The following is a 25,259-nucleotide window of genomic DNA, read 5'->3' on the forward strand; positions in this document are numbered from 1 at the left end:
TCAAACATACTTGAAAATGACATCTTGGACATCTGTGAGAGTGGCACCAATACTCTTCAGCAAAAGATTTAGAGAATATACAGCAATCAGAGCTCCATTCTGTCCTGAATCTTTAGTTTCTTTACCAGAACTCAATGAAACACTTAAATGCAACTGTAGAGATAAAAAGATCAACATTGTCACTGTTTATGTACAATGACAAAATTAACTTTAATCTTTAATACTTTTAAATTCTGATCTAATTTTTTTTTCTTTTTGGGTCACACCCAGCGATGTACAGGGGTTACTCCTGGCTCTGCACTCAGGAATTACCCCTGGCGGTACTCAGGGGACCATATGGGATGTTTGGAATCGAACCTGGGTTGGCCGAGTGCAAGGCAAATGCCCTACCTGCTGTGCTATTGCTCCAGCCCTAAATTTTGTGTTAAGAAGTTACATTCAGTACTGTTCAACCCTCAATTCTTTTTTGCTTTTTGGGCACATCTGGCGTTGCACAGGGGTTACTCCTGGCTCATGCACTTAGGAATTATTCCTGGCGGTGCTTGCGGGACCATATTGGATGCTGGAAACTGAACCCGGGTCAGCCACATGCAAGGTCACTCCAGCCCTCAACCCTCAATTCTTAAATAGAATCCTTTACAAGTTTAAAAATTATATGCACGATAAGCATAAAATTTTGAAAACTGTTCCAAATAACTTAGCAGACAGAGAAAAAAATGTTAGGTTGAGATAGAAATATAAAGGGGCAAGACCGATAGTAGTGGGTAGGGTGTTTATCTAGCGTGCAGCTGACCCAGGTTCGATCGCAGCATCATACATGGTCCCCTTAGACTCCCCACCCTGCTCGCCCCCCCCACCCCAGCACTGCCAAGTTTGGCCCAAACATCAAAGAAGAAAAAGAGACAAAGAAAAAGAAAAAATATAAATGTATTATTTTTACATGGTGAATCTATTAAGAATAAATAAAAATGTTAAAGGACTTTTACCTTTATTCATTTTAATTTATAATTGTGAATAGACTTAATATGCTATTAGAGAATAAAATTTTAAATATTATACTCTCCCTGCCAAACAGATTAGCTAATATACTATTATGTAGATTATCAAATATATTTAAAAGGGTATATTGTTCTCTTACCTTGATAGGTGATATATGAAAGTATTCATAGAACCCAACTGGTGATGAATCTACAAATGAAACTGTTTTACAATCGTCAAGGAAAGATTGCATGTCTTTCTGAAAATTTTCAACCTGCAAAAAAACATAATATTAAAAACCTAAGGGACCTATATACAAATATATATTATACACACACACACACACACACACACATATGTGAGGTCAGCCTTCACAGACTATGACAATTCTCTGTGATTCTGGAAATCTGTCGCCTCAGATGGACACTAACATCTCTAAAGCTGCGACGCCTGTATTTGCGTCCTGGAATTGCCATCCAAACCATGAATGTTTTCCTCAGAATTTTTGCTGTTGTTTACACCATTGTTTCTGGTTTTGGGGGCCACCCCTCGGGGTGCTCAGGGGAACAAATGTAGTGCCAGGGATGCCAGGCAAGCACTGTAACCCCCGCTGGCCAGGACTCACAGGGACCCCTTATTTTCCTTGCATGACAGGGGTGAGCAGACTCACTGGGATCCCCCTTGCCTCCTACAGAGTCTGTTCTTGGGGAACAGGTAACGCTTGTCCCAACACCCAGCTCCCAAACTCTGGCTGACGGGGAGTTCAGAGGCACCTCACAGGCACATATATGCAATAAAATATTGCTCAGCCATCAGAAAAGGTAAAGTCATGCAATTTTCTGCAATGTGGAGGAATATGGAGAATATCTAAAGTTGAGTGAAATAAGCAAGAGTGAGAGAACAGACTAAGAATGATCTCTCTCATATGTGGGATCTAAAGAAAGTTCATAAGGGCCTATCGAATACCCAGTGGCAAGAGCAACAGAACTGGAGTTTAGTGGGAAGCTTGGCACAGGGGTGGGGGTGGGGAATAAGTCAGGGAAGGGAATACTAGGACAATGGGAGATGAGAAAAGTGCCTGCCATGAGGCAGGCGGGGGTGGGGCGTAGACAGAAGCTGGAGACATTGGTGCAAGGTAGTGGGCACTGGTGAAGGGACTGGTGCTGAAACAACATATACGTGAAACTCAATCAGGTACCTTTATAATTTTGCAATCCTCAGTGATTCAACTTTAAAAAAAAAAACGTGATTTTTTTACTCAAGTATTCGAATACTTGTCTACATCAGTGTAACAAAAAATTTTCAAAATTAGCTTGAAACAGTGGCCAAGGAGGTAACACAGGGTTTATGGCACAAGCACATATTTGATACCTTTCAATCTTGATGAAGGCCCCAGGACATCTGGAACGTAGCCCTGCAGGAAAGCACTGCATCCTGGGATCCGAGCATTTAAATATTCCAAAATTTATAATCATCTCATTTTAGTAGCAGCCCTCTTTCCTTAATTCTCCCTTCATAATACTATTGTCTTACCTCTGCTGTTTCAGCCCCTGCTTCTGTAATCAGTTCTGCCAAAGCGTATATAAATCCAAGGTCTAGCCTGAGATCCATTTCCTGGATCAAAACTTTAAAATACCTGTGTTACAAAGCAGAGAACACTTGAAAACCGTGAATTAGTAACTGCACTAGGAAGTGAGCAGCAGACAGTTCAAAGGCAGGAGAGTGTCTGCACACGGCGCCCCAGGCTGAGCGCAGCACTGCATGCCCGCCCACCACCCACAGCTGCTCTGCACAGTGCGCCTCCTTGCCAAAGAATGGAACAGCGATGGGCTAAGAAGTTTAAATGAATTAAAAAAAATTATGGAAATGTGGCTTGTGATAGTTACAAACTATAAAAATCCCTATAAAAGGAAATACTTTAAATCATAGAATAGCATGAGTAAATATAAAGTGCAACTATACACAGAAAATAAATACCACTTAAAAAAAAGTTTAAATTTAGGAAAAGAGGAAAAAAGGAAAAATGTAACATAAATATAAATATATAATATGGATTACATAATATAAATACTTATAATATATCTATTTATTTTAATATAACAAAACTATTTTTTAAATCAAGGGAATAAAAAACATCTATGCTGTGACAGAGCTGGGGAAACAAATTAGAGAAGGTACACATAAATAGATGTTTCATCAATGTCCCATGTCTTAAATGGGTGTGACTGAATTTTAAACAATTTATTTTCTTCTTCTGGAAATAATTACAGACGACTAATGAGAGAAAACAAAAGACATGAATTCAGAATCAAATATTGCTAATCCCCATGTGTGTTTCACTCAGAGCGCCAACAGCCGCATCAGAGTCTTCAAGGTCACTAAGGTTTCTCAGCCCCTGACTGCAGTCTCACTGGGAACACAGCCCAGTGGCCCACACTTGAACTTGGGTTAATTACCACAAACTACAGTGCCAGCATCAATGTGTTAGTATTTTACACTTCAATCCTGACTCATACAAAATTGATTTTCCTATTTTGGGCCTCCCATGCAATGCTCAGGGACTGCCCCCAATTCCACTTGGCCAACCAGGTCGGAGCATTCAGCTCCGGGCAGGCACTTCAAGGGGCCACCAAGGCCACGACTGGAGTGTGACGGGGGAGGCCATGTGGGAAAGAAGCCCTGTGCATGCAGGCATGTGCTCCAGTCTTCTGAGCTAGTTCCCAGCCATGAAATTAACTTTTTAAAGGAATACAATCAACTCTTATTTAAATCAAAACAGAAAATGAGCACACAAAAATTGTACTGAAACACTTACTTAATGAGTGTTATGTGGGAATGCCCTGCAGTCTTCATGACAATACTGACATCGATGAAAGGCTTTGGGGCTGAAAAGGTTACAGATTATGGTCAATCCCATGATGTTCTAGGTAAGGAAAAGATAAGCATTTTCTTGCAATCTAATGCACAGTACAACTGACTTCAAATTACATTAGTGGTTAACTGAATCACCATGATCAATTACATTACTGATATTTACAAGATCCATTACAATCTTAATTTATGACTTCGTAATCTTAAAATGCTACCTGTATTTACACTATGGATATCTAATCTTTAAGCTAGTGATCTTTAAGCTAGAAATATACATTAGAATCATCACGTAAACCGAAAACACAGAGGGTTTTGTTCTTGCTTTGGCAGAGGGGCTTGGGCAAGCATGGTGTTAAAACAAGCTTCAAAACCGATTCTAGACAGCCCCTCAGATCAAAGGTTTTCAACCACTGCTCTCTGGACTGGGGCCGGTCCACAGAAATTTCTGCCAGTTCTCATGGAAATTATTATTTCTTAACACACATTATACCTGTTTACAGACTAAGTCACAAATATTGATAGGAAAATGCTTATATTATAAATAATGCTTTCATTTTGGTGTCAGCAGCCCGTGAAATATTTCTCCAATTTTCACCAGGCCACAGGTACGGAATGGCAAACCAAACGCCTTAGGTAATTCACGGCACATCACAGGAGGGCGAGGTGGGAGAGGGTGAAACCACCGGCAAACAACTCCAAGAGGGGACAGGGTTAGCCAAGGAAGGCTGGAAGGACTAGCGGGTGTCGTCTGGAGAACACAAGTGTCTCCATGAGAAGGAAACACCCGGAACTTGAACTTCCTCACAATTCTAGGTCCTGGGGTTTTTGGGGGAAGGGGAAGAGAGTTTCCCAAGTGGCACTCAAGGGTCTGGGGGTCACTTTCTGAGAAACTTGGCTCCAAGGGCCAGCTCAGCGCTGGTGCCCACAGATGTGGGGGGTTCGGCCTCACTGCAGGCCCAGGGGGAGGGGGAATTTTCAAGTTGTTAAATTTTCTAATGAGTCTACAGAAACTAAAGACTGATTTCATTTCACATTTTTAGAGTAACATAAATCATATAACCATTTTTATGGCAATCTGAAAATACAAACAAACCTGAATCCATGGTGACCGATTTGGGAGGTTTAATAGGATAAAACACAAAAGGAAATATAGCACCATGTATCTGGTTTTGGATCTAAGAAAATAAAAAATAGATCAGTATATTAATACGTTAACATACAACTTGACTAGAATAACAGAACCTAAGAAGAATAAAAATGTCTACTCTGATATTGAAACTACAGTATTATATAAAACACACGATGGAAATTTTTTTGGTCTATTTACAGTTTTCATTAATTTACAATCTTACTATTCTGTCAACACTTACCTGTACTCTGTAAATCTGAATCCTAAATGATGACTGATGAGCAGATGAGTTATACTCTACTTTCAATGCTGGAAGGTAATTTCTCCGTATAGCTATTACATGTGGTTGCATAATTTTCATATTAGCACCACTAGGTGTGAAGCGAACCTGAAAAATAGAAGGCCCCCCCACACAAAATAATGGAAATCTTCTCTGTTCATATTGAGAAAAGCTACCAATTCTTCTTTTTTTCTCTGTTTGTTTTTGGCCATACCCAGTGGTGCTCAGGGCTTATGCTAAGGGGGCACCTGACAGGCTCGAGGGCTCACATAGCATGCCGGGGATGGAACCTGGTCATCTGCATGGCTCCGGCCCCGTAAGCTAGAAATCCTTTACAAACAAACAGACAAACAAACTTAAGCACACGGATGCCAGTGCTGCAATTTGTGTTAATCAAGCCACACACAGTGTGAGGCGCTGGTGGCACCTGGCCATGTCTACCTGTTAAAGATTTTATTAAATTGTGCTAAATTTCATTATGCTTAGGGTAAGAGCTGTTTAGCCCATATTCCTAACTTCACATATGCATCGTCTCTCTGGAGGGAACACCTACCTACTCTGTGCCCAGGAGGAACGACGGGCCGTGTCCAGGGGACCAGACAGTGCCAGGGATTCAAGCTGGAGCTGGCTGTATGCAAGTCACGTGCCCAGATCCTATACTCTCTCCCCAGCCCATCTTGTTCACATATTCATGATATTCACAGCTTGACAGCATGACTCATACTCGAGCCTTGTGAGGGCCCCTGGCAGAGCCACACCCAGGGCTCCGTACATGCCAGGCATGTGCTCTGTTACGGGAGCCACACTCCCACCCATCACCTTTTATATTATATAAAATTACTAGAATAAAAAAAAGAAGTGACAAAAGAGAAAAATAAATAAAACACTGGTTTCCTGTGAACCCAAGAAATATATCACTAGCATATTGAGAACATCTGAGCTAAAATTAAATTCTTCAAGTGGGGCCAGAGTGACAGTACAGCAGGAATTATCTTGACTTTCCTGTAGCCAACCTGGGTTTGAGACCAGCATCTCCTCTGGGGCCCTGAGCACTGCTAGGAGTGATCCCTGATCGCAGAGTCAGGTGTACATCCTAAGTACCACTGGATGTGCACCAGAAGCCATAAAAAGGAAAAACAATTATATCTTCAAAAAATATTCAAAAATATAGGCCCAGAGAAGTAGTACAGTGGGCAAGGTACTTGCTCGCCTTGTACAAGGACAAGGACGCTGGTAGCACATACGGTCTCCTGAGCACAGAGCAAGGAGCAGGCCCCAAGCCAAGTACGGATCCCTACCAAAGTGACAAAAGTTCATATGAAGTAATGAGATAGGACAGTGTTCAGTTAGTTTTTAAGAAAATCAGGCTTTTCTTAAAAATTCACTAATGATTCTTCTAATCATGAGATTAAAAACTCAAAAACCCAAATCAATACTTAAAAATATTACCGGAACATTTGTGTCCAGCTCAACAAGTTTATCTTCGGAAGGGGAAGATTCAACATAGTCCTTAAATTCTTTCTCTAACTTCTCGGTATGTTTTACACTCATGGGCTTCCATCTTGCCTTCTTCTTGGGTTTGATCTCCCAAACCACATCAGAACTTATTTGTAGAGGAAAAAAGACAATTAATATATAAGCATTTTCAATTTAAGACAATTATTACATGAATCACATAGTAAAAATCTGCAATATTCTCAGTTGTGAGCAAATTAAAAAACTTAAACGCACTCCAACCAGCATTTATTCAACTCCTTTTCAGGCACTGTTCAAAGTAGTTTTGTTATTATCTGTAAACTCTGTTGCCATTACAGAATTTTCTTGTTCGGTATTTTTGCTTCTGCTCAGAGCTTACTCCAGGCTCTGTGCCAAGGGATCACTTCTGGCAGGCTTGCAGGATCATATGGGATATGAGGGATCAAACCTGGGTTGTCTGCATGCAAGGCAAACACCTTACCCACTGTACTATCACTCCCCCCTCCCAGCATTTTATGTTTGATGAATGACACAATAAAAAGTAAATATATTAAATCAGTACATTTTTATATATTAGGAGGTGAGAAAGCTTGTGAAAGAAGAAAAAACTGACTGGGTAAGACAGAGCTGGTGTACACAGATTTGTAAAGTGGTGGGGTTGAAGTATGACTTAAACAGATGCGTCAACAGGGACACAGTGAGCAGGTGAGACCTCAGCACCACTGAAGGAGATGAAGGAGCTCAATATACTGGGATTCTTGGTGGTGGAATATGAGCACTGGTGAAGGGATGGGTATTCGAGCATTGTATAACTGAGATTTAAACCTGAAAACTTTGTAACTTTCCACATGGTGACTCAATAAAAAATTAAAAAAATATATATATATCTTTGATACTTTGAATTTACTTTCTAGAGTAGGAAAATTAGCCCAAATGAGGAGTTTATAGATTTGATTTCTACCATAGTTTTATCTGAAGTGCAAAAAAAAAAAAATCTAAAACTATTCTTAATATCAATGCATGGTAAAAACACTAAATTTGAATTACTTTAGATTTCACAATCACCATTACCAATTGTTAACTGATTACACTTATCTAACTTTTAATACAGCTGACCTTGTAATGCCAACATAGGCTACTTCTTCTTTTGTGTAATTGTTCACAAGAGAAATTCCAACATCTTGCAGTGCCAACACAATTTCTTGTTCTGCTATCTCTGCTTTCTCACTTTCATATGTTACTTTAAATACTTTTGGATCTTCCGTGAATAAAATAATGCGTTGTAAGCCTTCAAAGAATGAAACTAAATAAATGGTCTTTTTCCCCACACCTATAGGTGTCATCATATCCTAAAACAAAACCATAAAAAAATGAAAAAAATTAGCATTTAGTCTTAATTAACATAAAGTCTGGATTCTACACTTAGCAAAAGAAAATAGTAATGGTTCCTTTTTCATAAAATGGAGCAAATAGAATTAATTAATATGCATAACATTTTAAAACTTAAATAATCACAAGTATTTTGTTAATCATTTCTATTAGTATAGTCATTAATCAGAAAAACTGGAAGGTTGTTCATTTAATTATTGTTGAGACACAGTATTTTAAAATTTTAATAATATCAAAATAAATATCCTTCTTTTGTGAACTTGCTAATAAGACAAAATATTTTCTCTGCTTTAATCTAAGACTAGTCAGTGTGTTAAAAGTTCCATCTGAAATTCCTATTTCCTTAAAGTTAAACTGAATAGATTAAAAACAATAGCTGAAAAAAAATTAAAAAAAACAAAACAATAGCTGACCCATAGATTCTCATACGACATGGAGCAAGGAGATTCATTAGAGTTAATTCTATAGGAAATAATTATGAAAGCACTGTGTTAATACCAAAGTTTAAAGTACAATGATAAAACTATCAAGTAAAAATATAGCAAATTCTAATAACTGTCAGTCACTGAGCTGAGTCACCTTATACACACAATTGAGGTGTGTGTATACACACACACACCCCTACCTATATTTACCATACACTCAACTCGATGACTAACACATATACCTAAGCTAAGTACATATTCTAAATTAGACTATTTTAAGGCATGCATATATTATAATTCATTGAAGTAAAAAACTGGAATTGTAAAATTAGGTCATGTTAGTAATACTTTCAAAATAAACTATATAGGACTAAAGTTCCACTGAGAAAACAGAAAATCTGTTGCCAAATAATTCTAAAATTTTTCTAATATTTACAGCACATTCCAGAATTATTCTTATAAAATCACTCATAAAAAAGCAAAAACACTTAAAGAGCGAATGATTAAATTTTTCTATTAAACTACATTTTAATGGATAAAGAAGAAAACAAATAAAGGCAGGTTAAATATAGGCAGTTCTCTGGGGCGGAGCTACCAGGCTCAATGTGCTTACCCTGCAGCAGCTGACCTTGCTTCAACCTCTGGCACTGAGTATGGTCCTTTGCGCCCCGCAAAGAGTGATCGTTGCGCTCAGAGCCAGAGTAAGTCCTGAGGGCCACTATATGAAGCCCCCAAATTCCACCTCCCAAATATAACCCAACTAAATTGGACAGTTTCACTGAGAAAATCTGCTGAAAATGACAGCCATCCTCTTAGGTGACATGTCATTGTGGACCACAGAAATGTGGGTAAATTTCCAGTGAAAAAGCCGTTCCCGCAGCAAGCATGGGACTTCCAATGCAATCCAAAACTGGAGAGAGGGAAGGGTTGGGCGCTTGCCCTCGGAAGCACTGACCCGGTTCAGTCCCAGCACACACCTGGGAGCTCCATGTACTGCCACACAACTAAGCTATATCTGTTTCCAGCGTTTAGAAGAAAAGTATGAAATAAAAACCGAGAGTCAGAGAGAAGTACAGGGTTTAAGGTACAATGCCAATAAAAATTCAGACAACACTCTTCAAGGACTTAGGATGGTCAGTAATAAAGTTTGTATGGAATCATTCAACATCCCAGGTAGCCAACGCCATACTAATGAACTGGGAGGTGGCTTGAAATTATACTCTAAATCTAGAGTAATCAAAACAACGTGGTACTGAATAAGTATGAATTCTCTGACTTATGGGTTATAACTAAGTACTCAAAGACAAATTCCAGACCTATAGTCAACAAATTATTGACAAAAGGGCTGGGTATATAAAATGAAATAAAGATACCTTAATCAATGATGCTAGAAAAACTGAATAACCACATGTAAACAAATAAAGCTGGATCCGAGCCTCATGCATTACCCAAGTCAATGCAAAGGGGATCAGACATCAGTATCATACCTGAGTCCATAAAACACACTGATGAAAATACTGGAAGAATGCTCCAACACTTGGACCTCAAGGACTTTTTTTTTCTTTTCGGGTCACACTCAGAGATGCTTAGGGGGACCATATGGGACGCTGGGAATTGAACCTGGGTCTGCCATGTGCAAGGCATGCCAGCCCTACCTGCTGTGCTAACACTCCAGCTCCCTCAAAGATATTTTTAATGACAGGATTCTACTGACAAAGGCAACAAAAATAAACACATGGGACTAGATCAAATTAAGGAGTTTCTGCATGACAAAAGAAACAAGGCTAAAACAAAAATACACCCAAGTAAATGGGAGAAAAAAACTGCACTCAATACATCAGATAAAGGGTTAATACACACACAGACAGACAATACTCACAAATATAAACTAGAAAAAAGTATAAAAATCCTATCAAAAATGGGGAAAGGAAATGCACAGATACTTTTCTGAATATGACGGAGGGATTGCCAGCCAGAAGACATGAAAAAGTGCTCAATTCCATGGATTATCAGAGAAATCCAAATTAAGATGACAATGAGATTATCATCTCGAACCAGTGAGAACCTAGTCCTTAGTAGGAAGTTTGCCACATTGGGGTAAGGGGGTCAAGACAGGAAGGAGCCACTATGACAGTGACAGGGGGCAGTGGTCACTCTGGAAGAGAACTGGGTGCTGAAAAGAAGTAAAATGATACGCCATTTTACCCTATCAGTAACAGTACCGCAAACTGTGTTGACCAAGAGGGTGGAAAAAGTACCTGCCACGGAGGTATGTGTGTGTGTGTGTCTGTGTGCAGGGCAAGGGGAAGGGGGGGCGAGGGAAATGGAGACATTGGTGGAAGTGGACACTGGTAAAGGGACTGGTGCTCAAACAACAACTGAAACAATCATAAACAACTTTGTAAATTGTGGTGATTCAATAAATAATTTTTAAAAACACCTGGAAACAATCTGTTAGTGGGGGCTGTGGTGAAAAGGAATTCTCATGGACTGCCTGTGGAAATACTGCATGGTTCAGCCTCTGTGGGACAAGGTGAAGGGTTCTCAGAAAAGTAAGACTAGAGCTGCCTTAGGACCCAGTATCTTCTTGGCAGATACTCAACCAGGGCACAGAGTGGTCAGATGATGAGAAGATTAAACTCTACTTTTTGCTTCCTACAAGATACATCTGAATCGTTATGATAAAAACAGGCTCAGGGTAAAAGGCTGGGAAGCATCTGATAAGCAGCCGTCTGAAAGAGGCCAGATGGCCATCCTTATATCTGACAGAAGAGATTTCAAATTTTAAGGGGTTATAAGGGACAGCAATGGCCATTACATGATGGTCAAGGATTCTAGTTCTATACATCAAGGAAACAGGCCGAGCTCCCACAATCTTGACTTTGAGGCACCTCCAATAGCTTAATACCACTGGCTAAGAAAGCAAAGAAAAAAAATTGGATTATATCAAATAAGAAATTGCTGCTGCAATGTGAAATAAAAGATGACCAGAATAAATACACACCCTGTTGAGTGGAAGAAAATATCTGCACTCACCACGCATCTGGCAAAAGGCTAAAATCCAAGAATTGTGAAGCATTCGGAAAACCTACCAAGAAACCACCCAATACCAAAAATGGGAAGAGGATCCAAACCAGACGCCCTCCAGAGAAGGCATTTAGAGGGCCCATCTGTGTATGGGAAAGTGCTTACCATCACTTGCCACCTGGGAAATGCAAACCAAATTGATGAGATACCACTGCCCAACAATGAGAATGACAACAATACAAACAAAAGAATAGAAACGACCAAGTCTGGCAGAAATGTGTGGGAAAAAGGATCCTTCATCCATTGCTGGTGGAAATGTATGGTTCAGCCTCCATGCAAAACAGTGTGGTAATTTCTTAAAAAATTAAGATTTAGGAGCTGGAGTGATAGCATAGCAGGGAGGACGTTTGCCTTGCACACGGCCGACCCGGGTTCGATCCTCAGCATCTCATATGGTCCTACGAGCATCACCAGGAGTTTATCCTGAGTGCATGAGCCAGGAGTAAGCCCTGTGCATCTCCAGATGTGACTCAAAAAGAAAAAAAATTAAGATTCAAGCTTCCATGTGAATTAGTGATTCTACTTCTTGGTCGTCTACCCCAAGAACTTACAAAAAACAACAAACTTCTGTACTCCTATGTTCACTGCAGTGCTCTTAACAATAGCCAGGATTTGGAAACCCAAGAGCTAAAGAACAGACAAGAGAATAAAGAAACTGTGAGATAGATACATACTGGGATACTATTCAGCTTTAAGAAAAGATGAAATCTTGTGTTCACTGCTCCTTGGATGGAACTGGAAGGTATCATACCAAGTTGGGTCAAAGAGAAGACCAACACTTAATGATCTTTCTCACATGGAGAGTATAAAGAAGCAGTAAGGTAATAAATCCCCTCCACATCCTGAGTTGAGGGGATGGGAGGGCAACTAGAGACGGTGGTGGAGGAACCCTGATAATCTGCAAGTGAGTGTAGTATACCACCACAGTACGCCTGAATCATCACTATTAACAGTATCACAAATCATGGTGCCTTAAAAGAAAAACACAAAAAAATTCACATGTAGAAAACACTGTTTTCAAAAGTAGTGGTAGTGGGGATTCTCACAAGGCCCAGAGCCCAGAGACTCTTACAGCTACCACTGCTACTGGAATATATGAAGCCTGAAGGTACCTACATGGATCAAAAACGGTACTTACTAAACTTTCTGCTTTTTGTTATTTGCTTGCTATATAATTCAGAAGTAACTGAAATTAGAATCCACCCACATTACCAATTTAACTAGGTCACACCATGTGCTCTCACCTATCACCACTTGCTTGTCAAGGTATGATGGACTTGGCCACCTGCATCTGCTTGCTTATTTGGAAAAGAAAGCCACCACTACAAATTTGTTACACAACAGATGAAATATGCACAAACATTTTTCAAACTGCTCTTTCCTAATACTTCGAAAGCCCCTTATGTTCAAGTCCCCCAACTGCAGCTGAGGCTACTACGACCCCTTGCATCATGTCAGTGTCCTCCAGGAGTGATGCCTGAGTACAGAGATAGCAGTAACTCCTGAGCATCACTGGGTGTAGCCCCCAAAGAAACAAAAAACAAATGAAAAACTCATACAATACAAATCATTTAGCTAGTGGATCCCTAGCAGGAGCTGAATCGGTCAAAGTGCAGAAACCTGAACAACTGGTGGGGTGTATGCTGAAAGTACTTCTCTAAGCACATTTTAACCAGCACAGTAAAAATGATGACTAAATAAAGTTTGATCTGAAATACTGCTGAAGTCTGAATACAGGTTCTGAAATCTTTGGCAGTTATTTTGAAGTGTAGACCTACAAATAGCCTGTAAAACTATCTGGCAAGACTGAAAGAAAATAACCTCTTTTTTTTTTTTGGAAAGCTTGTGATATCATTAAGATTATCAACCCAGTACTTACATCTTTCTGAGTTACTTCACCGTGACTGGTTCCACATTTCCACTTTAGCTTTCTAGAGCCCACCGGATCTGTCCATGTATAAAATATTGATTTTCCAGGAAGGAGATGATCTTCTGTTTCACTGAGAGAACTGGAAAAATTAGTAAAATGATGCATCAATTTAAGTGCAAGTATTGAAATTTATGATGGTACTGATTAAGAGCAGACTGAAGTTTTTCCCTCATATAGCAAAAACAAAAAAATAGATTTCTAAGAAAATGAGAATACATAGAAAATAAAGGTCAAATCTTTAAAACTATGCTGTCAACTCAAACTTCAACATAATTTCAAAGAAAATTATCTAAATTAATTGTAGAATTTTTAGGCCATTCCCAAGTATTGGCCTCATAGCAAAAATAACGCAGTTCAATTCATTTAAAACATCATTAACACCAGGGTTATGATGCTGACAGCAGGTCAATTTGTACCTGTGGGGCGAGTGCATCAGCAGCCTGATGGTGCCTTCAAGTCTTTCTGATACCCCAAAATTGCCGCTGTGCCTTTGCCCAGATCTCAATAACTTGGGACCAAATTTATCAAGAAATTAAATCAACAAAAGTTAGGTGTGTGGGAGCCACGCCCACAAGCCACCATATTCTTTCAACCCCTCAATCTACAAACATTTTAACATTAGTAAGACAATGCCAAATCCCTGCTTTCAAGTATACACACACGTTCACATGCACACACACACACCAGAAAGGAAGGGAAATGACAGAAACAAAATCAGAGAACTTTTGAAGAACATCTAGTGAAAGTCTCGTAAAGACTTTTTTTTTTATTTTTTTTTGCTTTTTGGGTCACACCTGGCGATGCACAGGTGTTACTCCTGGCTCTGCACTCAGGAATTACTCCTGGCGGTGCCCAGGGGACCATATGGGATGCTGGGAATTGAACCCGGGTCGGCCGCGTGCAAGGCAAACGCCCTACCCGCTGTGCTATCTCTCCAGCCCCAAAGACTTATTTTTAAGGCAGGAACTCCCTAGCAGAAGCTTTTTATTTTTTATTTTATTTTATTTTTTATTATTTTTTTTTTTATTGAATCACCATGTGGAAAGTTACAAAGCTTTCAGGCTTAAGTCTCAGTTACACAATGCTCAAACACCCATCCCCCCCACCAGTGCACATACTCCACCACCAAGAACCAGAGTAAACCTCCTCCCCTACCTCACCTGTGTAGCTGATAAATTTCACTTTACTTTGATTACATTCAATATTTCAACAAAAAACTCACTATTATTGTTTGGAGTCCCCCCCACCCGCGCCGCTAAGTCAGACCTGCTGGAAAGGAAGCATTTGATAATTTGTTTTCCATTGCTGAAAATGAAGAGATATGAGGTCGTGTGGCCACAATAGCGGCTGCGAGGTTTTGGATTTCTGTATTTTAGTATTTTAGTAAATGAATCAAAAAGAACAAGACAGACATAGAAAGACTGCACTCATATGTGGAATATAAAGTAGCAGAGAGGTACGAGAAGCTTTTTAATCTGATGTAGGTTCATCTGTTTATCTTCGTTTCCACTGGTTGGCCATAGCCTTGAACCACTGAAAATGCCTCTAGATTTAACCCATGAAGGGTTCTGCCTATTTTCTATGCAACGTAAATCATGGATATTCAGATCTGATATTGAGGTCTCTGACTCCAAATCCCCTTTCTTGGCACCTTTCTGAAGAGCCGCAAGACATGTCCCGAAGGCATTTGTGTGTCGTGCTCACTGCAGCACTACTCACAGCAGTCCACACCTGAAATCGAGCCGAGTGTTGGAGAGTAGAAGCTGTGGTGCACATACACCATGGGACGCTACTAAGCTATAGGAAAGACAGATTCATGTCACTGTGGCTACACGATCTGGAGGGTGTCATGCTGGTGGAAGTTAGGGTTAGGTACAGAATGATGTCTCTCCTATGTGGGCATACACAGTAAGGGGATGATGAACAGCCAATGGCAACCTGAAGAGGCTCCACAGAACTGAGCTTGCGTATGTGGGGGCTGGGGGCAGGCGGGGCTTGAGATAATGGTGGTAGGGGAGGAAGCAGACACGTTCCGGGGGAGGGGGTTCTTTTAATGCTTTAAGCTCACCTACACTTGAACTTTTTAATTCACTGCAGAATATTCCTTATGCTAAGTTACCTCAAATTTATTTTAGGCAGTGACAACTAGGGAAAAAAGAGTTCTCAGTTAATTATCTACTATGAATATTTGACAAAGCCACAGGAAAATGAGAATACAGTGTGATAAACGCTTCAATCTACGCATGCAAAGGAAGAATTAAAGAACTAGGAATGTCAGGCCAGAGATATAGTTCATAGCAGAATAATTGCTTTGCATGTGTGAGTCCTAGAACTCAATCCCTAGCACTGAAAAAAACAAAGCTAAATCCCAAGTATGTGGGTGTGTCTCTGATATGATAGTAAAGAATGTGATCCTGTAGAAATGGAGCTTTCCTGCAGAGAGGAGCAGCCATAAAACCTGAACAACAACAAGGCCACGGACAGAAGCAGCTCACTCACTCACAGAAGCTTCAGCCTCAAGTACAGAGTGAGATTCAGGCAAGAGAAAGAGCAGTCTAGTAAACAAGGTCGAAATAAAATCCATTACAAATGAAATTCAAAGTCAGTAAAATATTTTAGAGAGGAACCAGATAAAAAATCATCTTTAGTATTTTTAGCAACGTCCCCAGATGGGAAAACATGTCCTAGAGACAGGACTAGGAAATGAATCACAAGTAAAAACAAGAACCCAACAGAAAGGAATTTGAATTGGGATAATGCCAGAAAGAAAAAGGACAGGAGACTTTTTCCCAAGCCTTAAAGTGGATGGTGTGTGTGGAATGCAGGTGGGGCTGACGGGCCCCTCAGAGTCTCTTCTCTGGTGACGGCTGTGGTCTGGCACACAGGCAGCCGTGCTGGCCAGGGCTGCACTGCTGAGGCTGAGCTTGCAGGTGCTCGGCAGGTTCGCTCTGGCTGCACTGCTCATACACACTCTGCGGGCAGAGCAAGCCAGCGGCACTCAGTGCCACTTATGTGCTTACAGGGTTCAGAGCCCAACTGAGAAGTCAGCACATCCTTTCCCTGGCCCCTCCTGCAGCGGCTGCACCCTCTGGCTGTGGCGCCTGAGTACGCCTGGCGGGGTGGCAGCCACCGCTGGCAAGGCAGGAATCTCAGGTAACAGAGCTGCCCCGCTTGCAGAGTCAGTTGCCAGGCTCCATGCGCTCACTCAAACAGCCAGCGTCCACAGTGCTCGGCTGGCTCCTATGTCGCTCCATGTGGTGCCCAGTTCTGAATCACATTCGGCTCTTATGTACTATTTAGGAAGACGTGGAATGGAATAAGGGGCACGGCCCGAGGTGCTCAAAGCTAGCTCATGGCTCTACACTCAGCGATCAACTTGGTACTCAAGGGACCACATAGGGTGCCAGGGATGGAACCCAGGTTGGCTATGCACAAGACGAGTGTCCTACCTGCTATACTACTACTCCAGCCCTTGCTTCCTGATTTAATAGCCAATCCTGGAAATAACTGTAAATTTAAAACTCACATTTACTCCTCTAAACATAATTTTATAGGTTTCATTAAAACTTTAATTTTTTTCAAGCTTTAGAATTTCGGTTTTAACCTATGACCAGTTCACCTCCTAATTTTTTATTTCGTATTTACTCTTTGTTAAGAAAGCAATTAAATCAGTCAGTTTTACCCCTAAATATTTCAATATGCACTTTTAAATACGAGAACAATTTTCCACCACCACAATGCCATTAGGGTTTGTACTGTCAATAAACCATAATAAAACCTAGCTTCACTACGCTTTTACTAAAAAGGATGACAAATTTGTGAAGATCATACCTTTGTCTGTAATAAATAACTTCATTCTTGGTGTGATTTATTAACAGGAATGTAGCGGCTCCATCATGATAATCTGAAAATGTAATAACTGTAGAATGTTCAGTCACATTCACTTCTGCTATAATACCTCCAAGCTAGAAATAAAAAAAAAAAGAAATGTTTTTCTGATACAATTACTTTGACTGCTATCAAAAATTATCAAAGCATAACATTTCATGAAACCTATCACAATTTGATATTTTGTGTGACTTTAAAGGCAATTCTGAATTTTATTTAGAATGTTAACTTCTCTAATTAAAACACATAAATAAATCACTTACTTCATTACCCAAACGCAATAAAATACAGTTTTCATGTTTATTAAAATATATCTTTTGGGGAGGATTACTTCTTTCGACTTGAACAAGTAGTTTATTAGATGTAGTCTCAGGCCAAAAGGGGATACACTAAAACGTAAATAACATATAGTTAAAAACTTATATAACCAAAACCTCAGGGTAGAATTACAGTAAACTTTAATCTCTTTTACCATTTCTTTAGTTTGCCTCTTAGCTAAGGAGCTAAACTATCAACCTAGAGATAAGTATCATACATAGGCGCTGTGAGTACAAGCAATAACACATAAAGAGTTGAAGAGCTAAGCTAGAGTAGTGGCAAACATATTTTAGTATGGTTCAGTTCTAGAAAAAGATGAAAAAGCAGCCAGTGAGTTAAGTCAAGAAGCACGAGGAAGTGCGCTATCATCATGTACATACTGTCATAAGTGTGTGCACTGTCTAACTGAGCAGTTCTCAAGAAACCTGTCAGTCAGTAGGATGTGTACTGAGCCCACTATCCTGGTAGGCAAATGAGAAGAAAAGGTAAAAGAAACAACCAGGTTCACAGGCCACAGTCTCAGAATATGAATAACCTGGGTATCCGTAACCTAGTAAACAAACTCAAAAGTGAAGACAGTCCATCCACCATGAGAGAAAAATCACAGGCTGGAAACACAGAGCTAGCGGGTGTGTGGACTGTCATGTTAGCTCTGGTTCCCTGTGGTAAGCCCTCAGAGGCTGTTAGGTCACACATGCCAGGGGGACTGCTCATTAAGTACACTCGATCATCACCCCCCTCACCTGGGAACAATGGAGCAGAGCTCAGAGAATAAAGTCAAGTGGAGACACTTGTTAAAAGTAGATTTTACACCCAAGGACAGTAGAGACAAGGGCCAGGAAGATTGTTGGAAGCAATCTTCCAAGTCCAACCGTTGGGAGCAGTTGGAAACCTGCCTCATGAGCTGGGAGAGAAGTCAATGATGGTTGGAGGAATCGCTCAGGATGGGAGATGTGTGCTGAACGTAGATGAAGTATCTGTATTGCAAACCATAATGTCCAAAAGTTGAGAGAGAAAGAAGGAAATTGTCTGCCACAGAGGCAGGGGGTGGGGTGGGGTGGGAGGGATACTGGGGACATTGGCGGTGGAAAATGTATAATGGTGGTGGGATGGGTTTTGGACTATTTTATGACTGACACTCAATCATGACAGCTTTGTAACTATATCTCATGGTGTTTCAATAAAAAGGGGGGGGGATAAGAATGATTCTAGTGTTCAACACCCACTTCAGTGAAAACCCTTGTACACTTATAGGCTGTACCCATGTGTTAAAATGTATTAATCATTTTGTTGACTATAGTGAGGAAAACAAAAAATGCTTTCTTATAAAAAAAATAAGGTAACTTTTAATTTTTACTCAATACTTTTGTATAGTTTAAAATATTACAAGTGATAATGAAATTTTTTTAGTGATAAGATAAAAAAAAGTAGGTTTTAGTACATTGTAATAGTTGATGAAGGGGACAGACATGGAAGGAGACAACACTAAGATATCTGTAATGCTCCAATCTAGGATGTCTTGCACTTCTACAAGAACCTGCCTGGGATTGTTAAAGCTACAGCAATATTCTCAGGAGGTACCAAGAAGATTAGCCAATGTAAGCTCTCTGAACAACGCCAAGCCTATTATTTCCTGGTGGCCGTGCTTCAAAAATGTATGCAAGATGCCATTCCTCTCGAAGAGCCCAGAAAGCTACTGAGAGTATCCCGCCCGCACCGCAGAGCCTGGCAAGCTCCCCGTGGCGTATTCGATATGCCTAAAACAGTAACAAAAGTCTCACAATGGAGACGTTACTGGTGCCTGCTCGAGCAAATCGATGATCAACAAGACGACAGTGCTAGCTACGACAGTGCTACAGTGGCTTGATAGTCATGTTGCCACTTTCAAATCATCTGCAAATCAAATCAGTAAAGTATTATATTTTTAAAGAGTTCTGTGCTGGACCTCTTGAAACTAAAGTACTACAATATGTATCTTTCAGAACATAAATTAGAGATACAAGTTAAGTTTTGTACAATTCTGCAGATATGAAAAGTTAAGGTCAATTACTAAACACCAAAATTAAAATGTAAAATTTCCAAGTCTACTAAAATTTACTTCAAAAATCAGGAGAAAATTTGTTAGTAAAAGCTAAAATTAAAAAAGAGTTACCATGCAGTTATGATTGTCAGTATAAACTATAATTAGAAGACAGAAGATATAAAATAGGAACATAAAAATACACATTAACATTATCAGCAGGAGAAAAACTGTCTTGACTTATGTGGGCACACAGCACTGAGAAAGACACAACTAGATACTCCTACAGCGAACAATGCTGGCGCTGCGACCTAGAGTCAGAACAAAGCGTGGCTCCATAAGTGCACCTGGTCACTCGGGACAGAGGCCCAGTGACCGCGGAGCTCACTCCCCGTCACTCAGAGAAGCCACATTTACCTCTTCTGCCAAACATGTGAGAACTTCCCCACTTCAGAGCCTCTGCCCTGGCCGTTATTTCCCATCTCTGACTCTCCTTCCCCAGACACCCATTTTGCTGAGGAGTGCAGCTGATGGCTAAAGGCCCTAAGTGTAGTTTCTGAGTTCAGCGAAAAGCAGCCATAGATCCTTTGAACGCAGCCAGCAAGGCCAGCTCTGCTCCCGAGGAGCCAAACTAGGTGTCGAGGAGAGCATGGCTGACACAGGACTCAGCCCTCACCCCAGTGCAGTGTCTATGCTGGTCAGCAGTTCTGCCTCCGGCGCCTGCCCGACAAGGTGAGGGACCCTGGGGGAGTCTCCCTCAAGAACCTGCAGAGGGGCCAGAGTGACTGTACGGTGTTCACTTTGCAGAGTCTACCCCTACTTCCTCTCTGGCATCCTAGGAGTAACTCCTGAGCAAAGAGCCAGGAGTAACCCCTGAGCCAATATCGCCAAGTGTTGTCCCAACATAAAACAAAGAAGAAACAAAGCAACGCCTAGAGGCAAAACCTCATTAAGTGGAGAGGGCCACCGAGTCAGTGCTCTCTTAACACTTTCTACTTCTAGCATCCACCTCAGTACTTTCTACTGAGTGATAATACTGAGTACCTCCTGTCTGTGCTGGTGCCCTGGACCGTGACCCGGCCATTCCAGAGGGACCTGAGGCAGGAGGGCTGGTGCTCACTCAGGAGAGCTCTGGCACTGGCCACAGCAGTCACTGTTGGCCCGACCGTTCTTTCCTTTTGGTTCCCTGTGTTTAACCCACTACTCAGGGACCGGTTCGGCTGAGCTCTTTACAACCTCTTACACTTCCTGCTCTACTCAAACGCGCCCCAAATGAGCCCTGTCCTTCATCACCTCATATAAAACTAGGGCCTTGCTTATGAAAGTTTCAGTAACCATTCTTACTGAGATTTCCAATACCATCCATCATAGTTTCATGACACATCATTCCAGTACCATGCCCATCACCAGAGATGGTGCCTCCACCAGTATCTTTGACCATTTGTAGTTCCCTGTTTGTTTGTTTTTTTATCCCACATATGCAAGAGATTTTTGTTTTAATTGTGGAAGTGGTAAAACTTACACATATATTAGATGAATAGAGCTAATCTTCTGGAGAATTAGGGCGTGTGTGTGTGTGTGTGTGAGAGAGAGAGAGAGAGAGAGAGAGAGAGAGAGAGAGAGAGAGAGAGAGTGTGAGAGAGATAGAAAGAGAGACAGAGAGAGAGAGAGAGAGAAAAGATAGTTTTTATTGAAACTAATTTAGAAAGATGTAAGGGGAGAAAAAAGAAAGAAGTCTGTTCAAGAGAGAAAGAATCAGGCTGCTCCTGAGTGAAAAAGGAAGAAAAGGCACAGAGACTGACAGGGAAGATACATGGTCAAGGTGGTAAAAGGGGCTTGAAGAGCAAGCCAGAATTAGAATTTCGAGGGCCTTCAAGATTATATCATATTTCCTTCTGCCTTACCGCACATTTCAACAATATATAAATCACTGACTATAGTACTAATGTTAAACATTAATAAACTATTTCCTTATAATCCTACTAAAATGTAAACTACAAATTCCTGGGATTTTTAGCAGATATCACATGATATAAGAAGTACAACATGAAAATTCATTAAGGTAAACATTAAAATAAACATATCTTGGAAGAGAAACAAAGTTATTCAAAAGTCCACTGACTAAAAAGTTCAGACATAGTAAAAGAGATAAAGCATGTAATGACATACATAATTATCCAGAAAGCAGAGAAAATGTGAAGATGGAAAATATAAAAGCAATATTGAGACACAGAGGATTAACTACAAAAGTATGTCTGATTAAAAGCCAGAAAGAGGGAAATGGAAGAACTAAGGTGAAGTGATATATGAACAGTAGTTGGAAATTTTATAGCAAGTACAAATCTAGTTCTAGAAACCCAGGCACAAATCGTCTCACTCAAGCAGAAAATAGGAAAAAAGAACACAAATATAAGGCTGGAATATAGCTGAACAGTAGTTTACTAGCCTTGGGTTCAGATCAATCCCAGGCGCTATATATAAACTACAACGGCAAACTCACACACACATACAGACAAAAATAGGACTGTGATTGTGATGTCAGTCACATAAAGAAAGCTGTGAGGGTAGTTAAAAGGACAAAAGGATCCTCCAAGGAAATGACAAACTATAGCAGGTTTTTCAACAACAGAAAAGAAAAAAAAGCAAAAAACCAGGAAAAAATACTACAAGTTGAAGGGAAAAATAAAGTATCAAGAAAAACTACCATAAAAAATGACAAATATATCTATGCATGAACACAAGCTCTTGACATTTACCCGCAAAATCAGCTCTGAAATTCTAAAATGACAAACTTCAAGAATGATCTCAGAATTAGGTTTAAGAGCAAGAAACAACAGTGAATAAAGACAGAATAAAGATTTCTCTTACAATCCTAGCATATTTGGAATTTCTCCAAAAATCATCTATTAGCCTCAGGCAGACTCAGAAAATTTTTATTCATGGGTCTAATTACTAAATTTCAACCATAAACTACCACTTCCTTCTTAAAATAAGGAGCGATGCTTAAGATTTAGTTAATAACTATCTATAATCTTTGTCACAGATACAATTTATATAAATACATAGAATATATACACATACACACATATACAATATATAATTCAGCTCAGGGAACTGAAACAGTTGTAGGCGAGACAGGATAAAGAAAAATGAAAACTGTTTTTTTTATATATCTCACAGTAAAAGAAATATTAAAATTCAAAATACTTTTCAAAAAATTCATCTACCCACCTGATTCAATTCAAGAGAAAGCCATTTATCACTCCCTTCTTCAGACACTGACACCTTATATTTACTTTTGTTTTCAATCATATAGAAAGGGGTAAATGTCACAATTCTGGTAATATTAAAACTGCTAAGTTGTATAGTAACACCAACCTAAGGGAAAACAACAACATTCCAGACTCTGTTATGTTATCATAACATCCTTACAAAAATGAAATCATCAAAAGAAAGTTTAATTTCTTGACGAACAGTAGAACTCACTTGATATTCCTTTTTCAGGCCTTTACATTTAACGGCTCCATGAGTACCAACAGTATCAATTGAAAACTCATCTGACAATTCACTATCCGTTACCATAAGCTGAACCTAGAAAAAAATATTTTAAATATATTATAAGCAGAGTACCTTACAAAATTCCAACCTAAATTGATACAAATACTGCTTTTAAGCATGAGCCAGTGCATTATTAAGAAGCAATAAATCTTTTCTTGTGTTTTTGGGCTACACTGTGTTTATTCTTGGCAGGCTTGGGGACCCGTACAGGATGCTGGGATGAATTGGAGTCAGCCACATGCAAGGTAAACACTCCACAACTGTACTACCACTACAGTCCCAGAAGCACTAAATCATTTTTTCTTTTTGGGTCACACCCAGCCTTGCACAGGGGTTACTCCTGGCTCAAGCACGCAGGAACTAATCCTGGCAGTGCTCGGGGGACCATATGGGATGTTGGGAATTAAACCCGCGTCGGCCTCGTGCAAGGCAAACACCCTACCCACTGTGCTATGCTATCGCTACAGCCCATAAGCACTGAGTCCTTTACTTAGTGGTGCTTAGGGGCTGCCATAAGCAATTCTGGTGGATCAAACTCCAGCCTCCCACATGCTAAGCATGCATATAACTGGCTGCTCAAGCCCCAAACCTTTTTTATAACACAGTGCACATTTCTAACCTCAAGTAGTTAACAAATATTATTTTTACCTATTTATATATTCAATTCTTCAAAACTCCTAAAAATTAAAGTGAAGTGGTCAATAGCTAAAGAATAACACTGTAGTACTGTCCTCCCGTTGTTCATCGATTTGCTCGAGTGGGCACCAATAACGTCTCCATTGTGAGACTTGTTGCTACTGTTTTTTTTTTTTTTTGTTACTGTTTTTGGCATATCGAATATGCCACAGGGAGCTTGCCAGGCTCCCTGTGGGCAGGATACTCTCGGTAGCTTGCCCGGCTCTCCGAGAGGGATGGAGGAATCGAACCTGGATCAGCCGCATGCAAGGCAAATGCCCTACCTGCTGTACTATTGCTCCAGTCCAAAACAATTAAATGGCAATAAATATAAATTATTTTTAGGAAAAGTTATTAAGTGACATCAGAAAGGTCAATATAGTCTATTACAACCAAACAAATGATTGTAAACTTTTTAACTAAGTCCAGACCAATATTAAAATACACAAAATTGTTTAGAATTCATATAATTATTCTATTTACATATCTAAAGAAAAATAAAGGTTAAATTTTACAAACCTTATTGTTATTAAAAAAGTGCTTTGGCTGAAAAGAAAAGAGAATTGGTTTTTTATAATTAGGTGGATGCTTCCGGTGAATTCCATCTGCTTTGTACTGTAACATTCGCCCAGTTTTATTGACCATCCAATAAGGACTGTGAAATTCCACAAGTGTCTGCCCAGTATTATAAGCCACGTGGATGGCAATATCTAAATCAGTCTTTTCTATTTCTGTAACACAGGTAAAATTGATGAAACTAATTTCTTGTTGGTTACGCTTGATATGATATTCACTTTTCCAATCATGATTAAGATAGTCAATTAATTTCAAGTGTAGTTTGGTTTTATCCAACTGTGCATTGCAAATCTGGGTTGACTGTCCTTCATTTAGAGTAAAAACTTTATGTTCAGTTCCCTGTAATAAAACAGAAAAAGTATATTTAAAAATATTTCAGTACAGCAAAATATCATTTTTATGATACCAAATGCTATACAAATTTCCCTTGAAATATCTCTGAACAAATTTTAAGACATATTCAAGTTCTAACTCTGCCAACTAGTGACTTTCCAGAAAATACCGAGACTTGAGTTGTGATAATTTCAACTACCTAAAGTTATTTACTTTAAAGAACTACGGTCAGGAATGAATTAGGTAATGTTTAAACTACTAGAAATAATATGAAGAAGACCCTTTAATTAGTCATTTTAGCTTTGAACCTACAAAATGTCTAAGGC

At 39.8% G+C, this 25,259-nt stretch overlaps 1 protein-coding gene across 1 annotated transcript in view; it reads right to left on the reverse strand.

The window, feature by feature from the left end:
- VPS13A (vacuolar protein sorting 13 homolog A) overlaps positions 1-25,259 on the reverse strand; it is a 224,877-nt gene that overhangs the window by 46,369 nt on the left and 153,249 nt on the right. The window contains exons 48-61 of the mRNA XM_055124029.1: positions 24,544-24,939; positions 23,278-23,382; positions 23,023-23,169; positions 17,717-17,842; positions 17,397-17,530; positions 13,515-13,644; positions 7,851-8,083; positions 6,708-6,861; positions 5,220-5,366; positions 4,943-5,024; positions 3,794-3,863; positions 2,512-2,614; positions 1,139-1,252; positions 11-153 (exon numbers count right to left, since the gene is read on the reverse strand). Of these exons, the coding sequence (XP_054980004.1) occupies positions 11-153; positions 1,139-1,252; positions 2,512-2,614; positions 3,794-3,863; positions 4,943-5,024; positions 5,220-5,366; positions 6,708-6,861; positions 7,851-8,083; positions 13,515-13,644; positions 17,397-17,530; positions 17,717-17,842; positions 23,023-23,169; positions 23,278-23,382; positions 24,544-24,939 (2,084 nt within the window). The remainder of the gene's footprint in view (positions 1-10; positions 154-1,138; positions 1,253-2,511; positions 2,615-3,793; positions 3,864-4,942; positions 5,025-5,219; positions 5,367-6,707; positions 6,862-7,850; positions 8,084-13,514; positions 13,645-17,396; positions 17,531-17,716; positions 17,843-23,022; positions 23,170-23,277; positions 23,383-24,543; positions 24,940-25,259) is intronic.

This window comes from Sorex araneus, chromosome 1 (genome assembly GCF_027595985.1).
Source record: "Sorex araneus isolate mSorAra2 chromosome 1, mSorAra2.pri, whole genome shotgun sequence".
In the NCBI taxonomy this organism is placed as follows: Eukaryota; Metazoa; Chordata; class Mammalia; order Eulipotyphla; family Soricidae; genus Sorex; species Sorex araneus.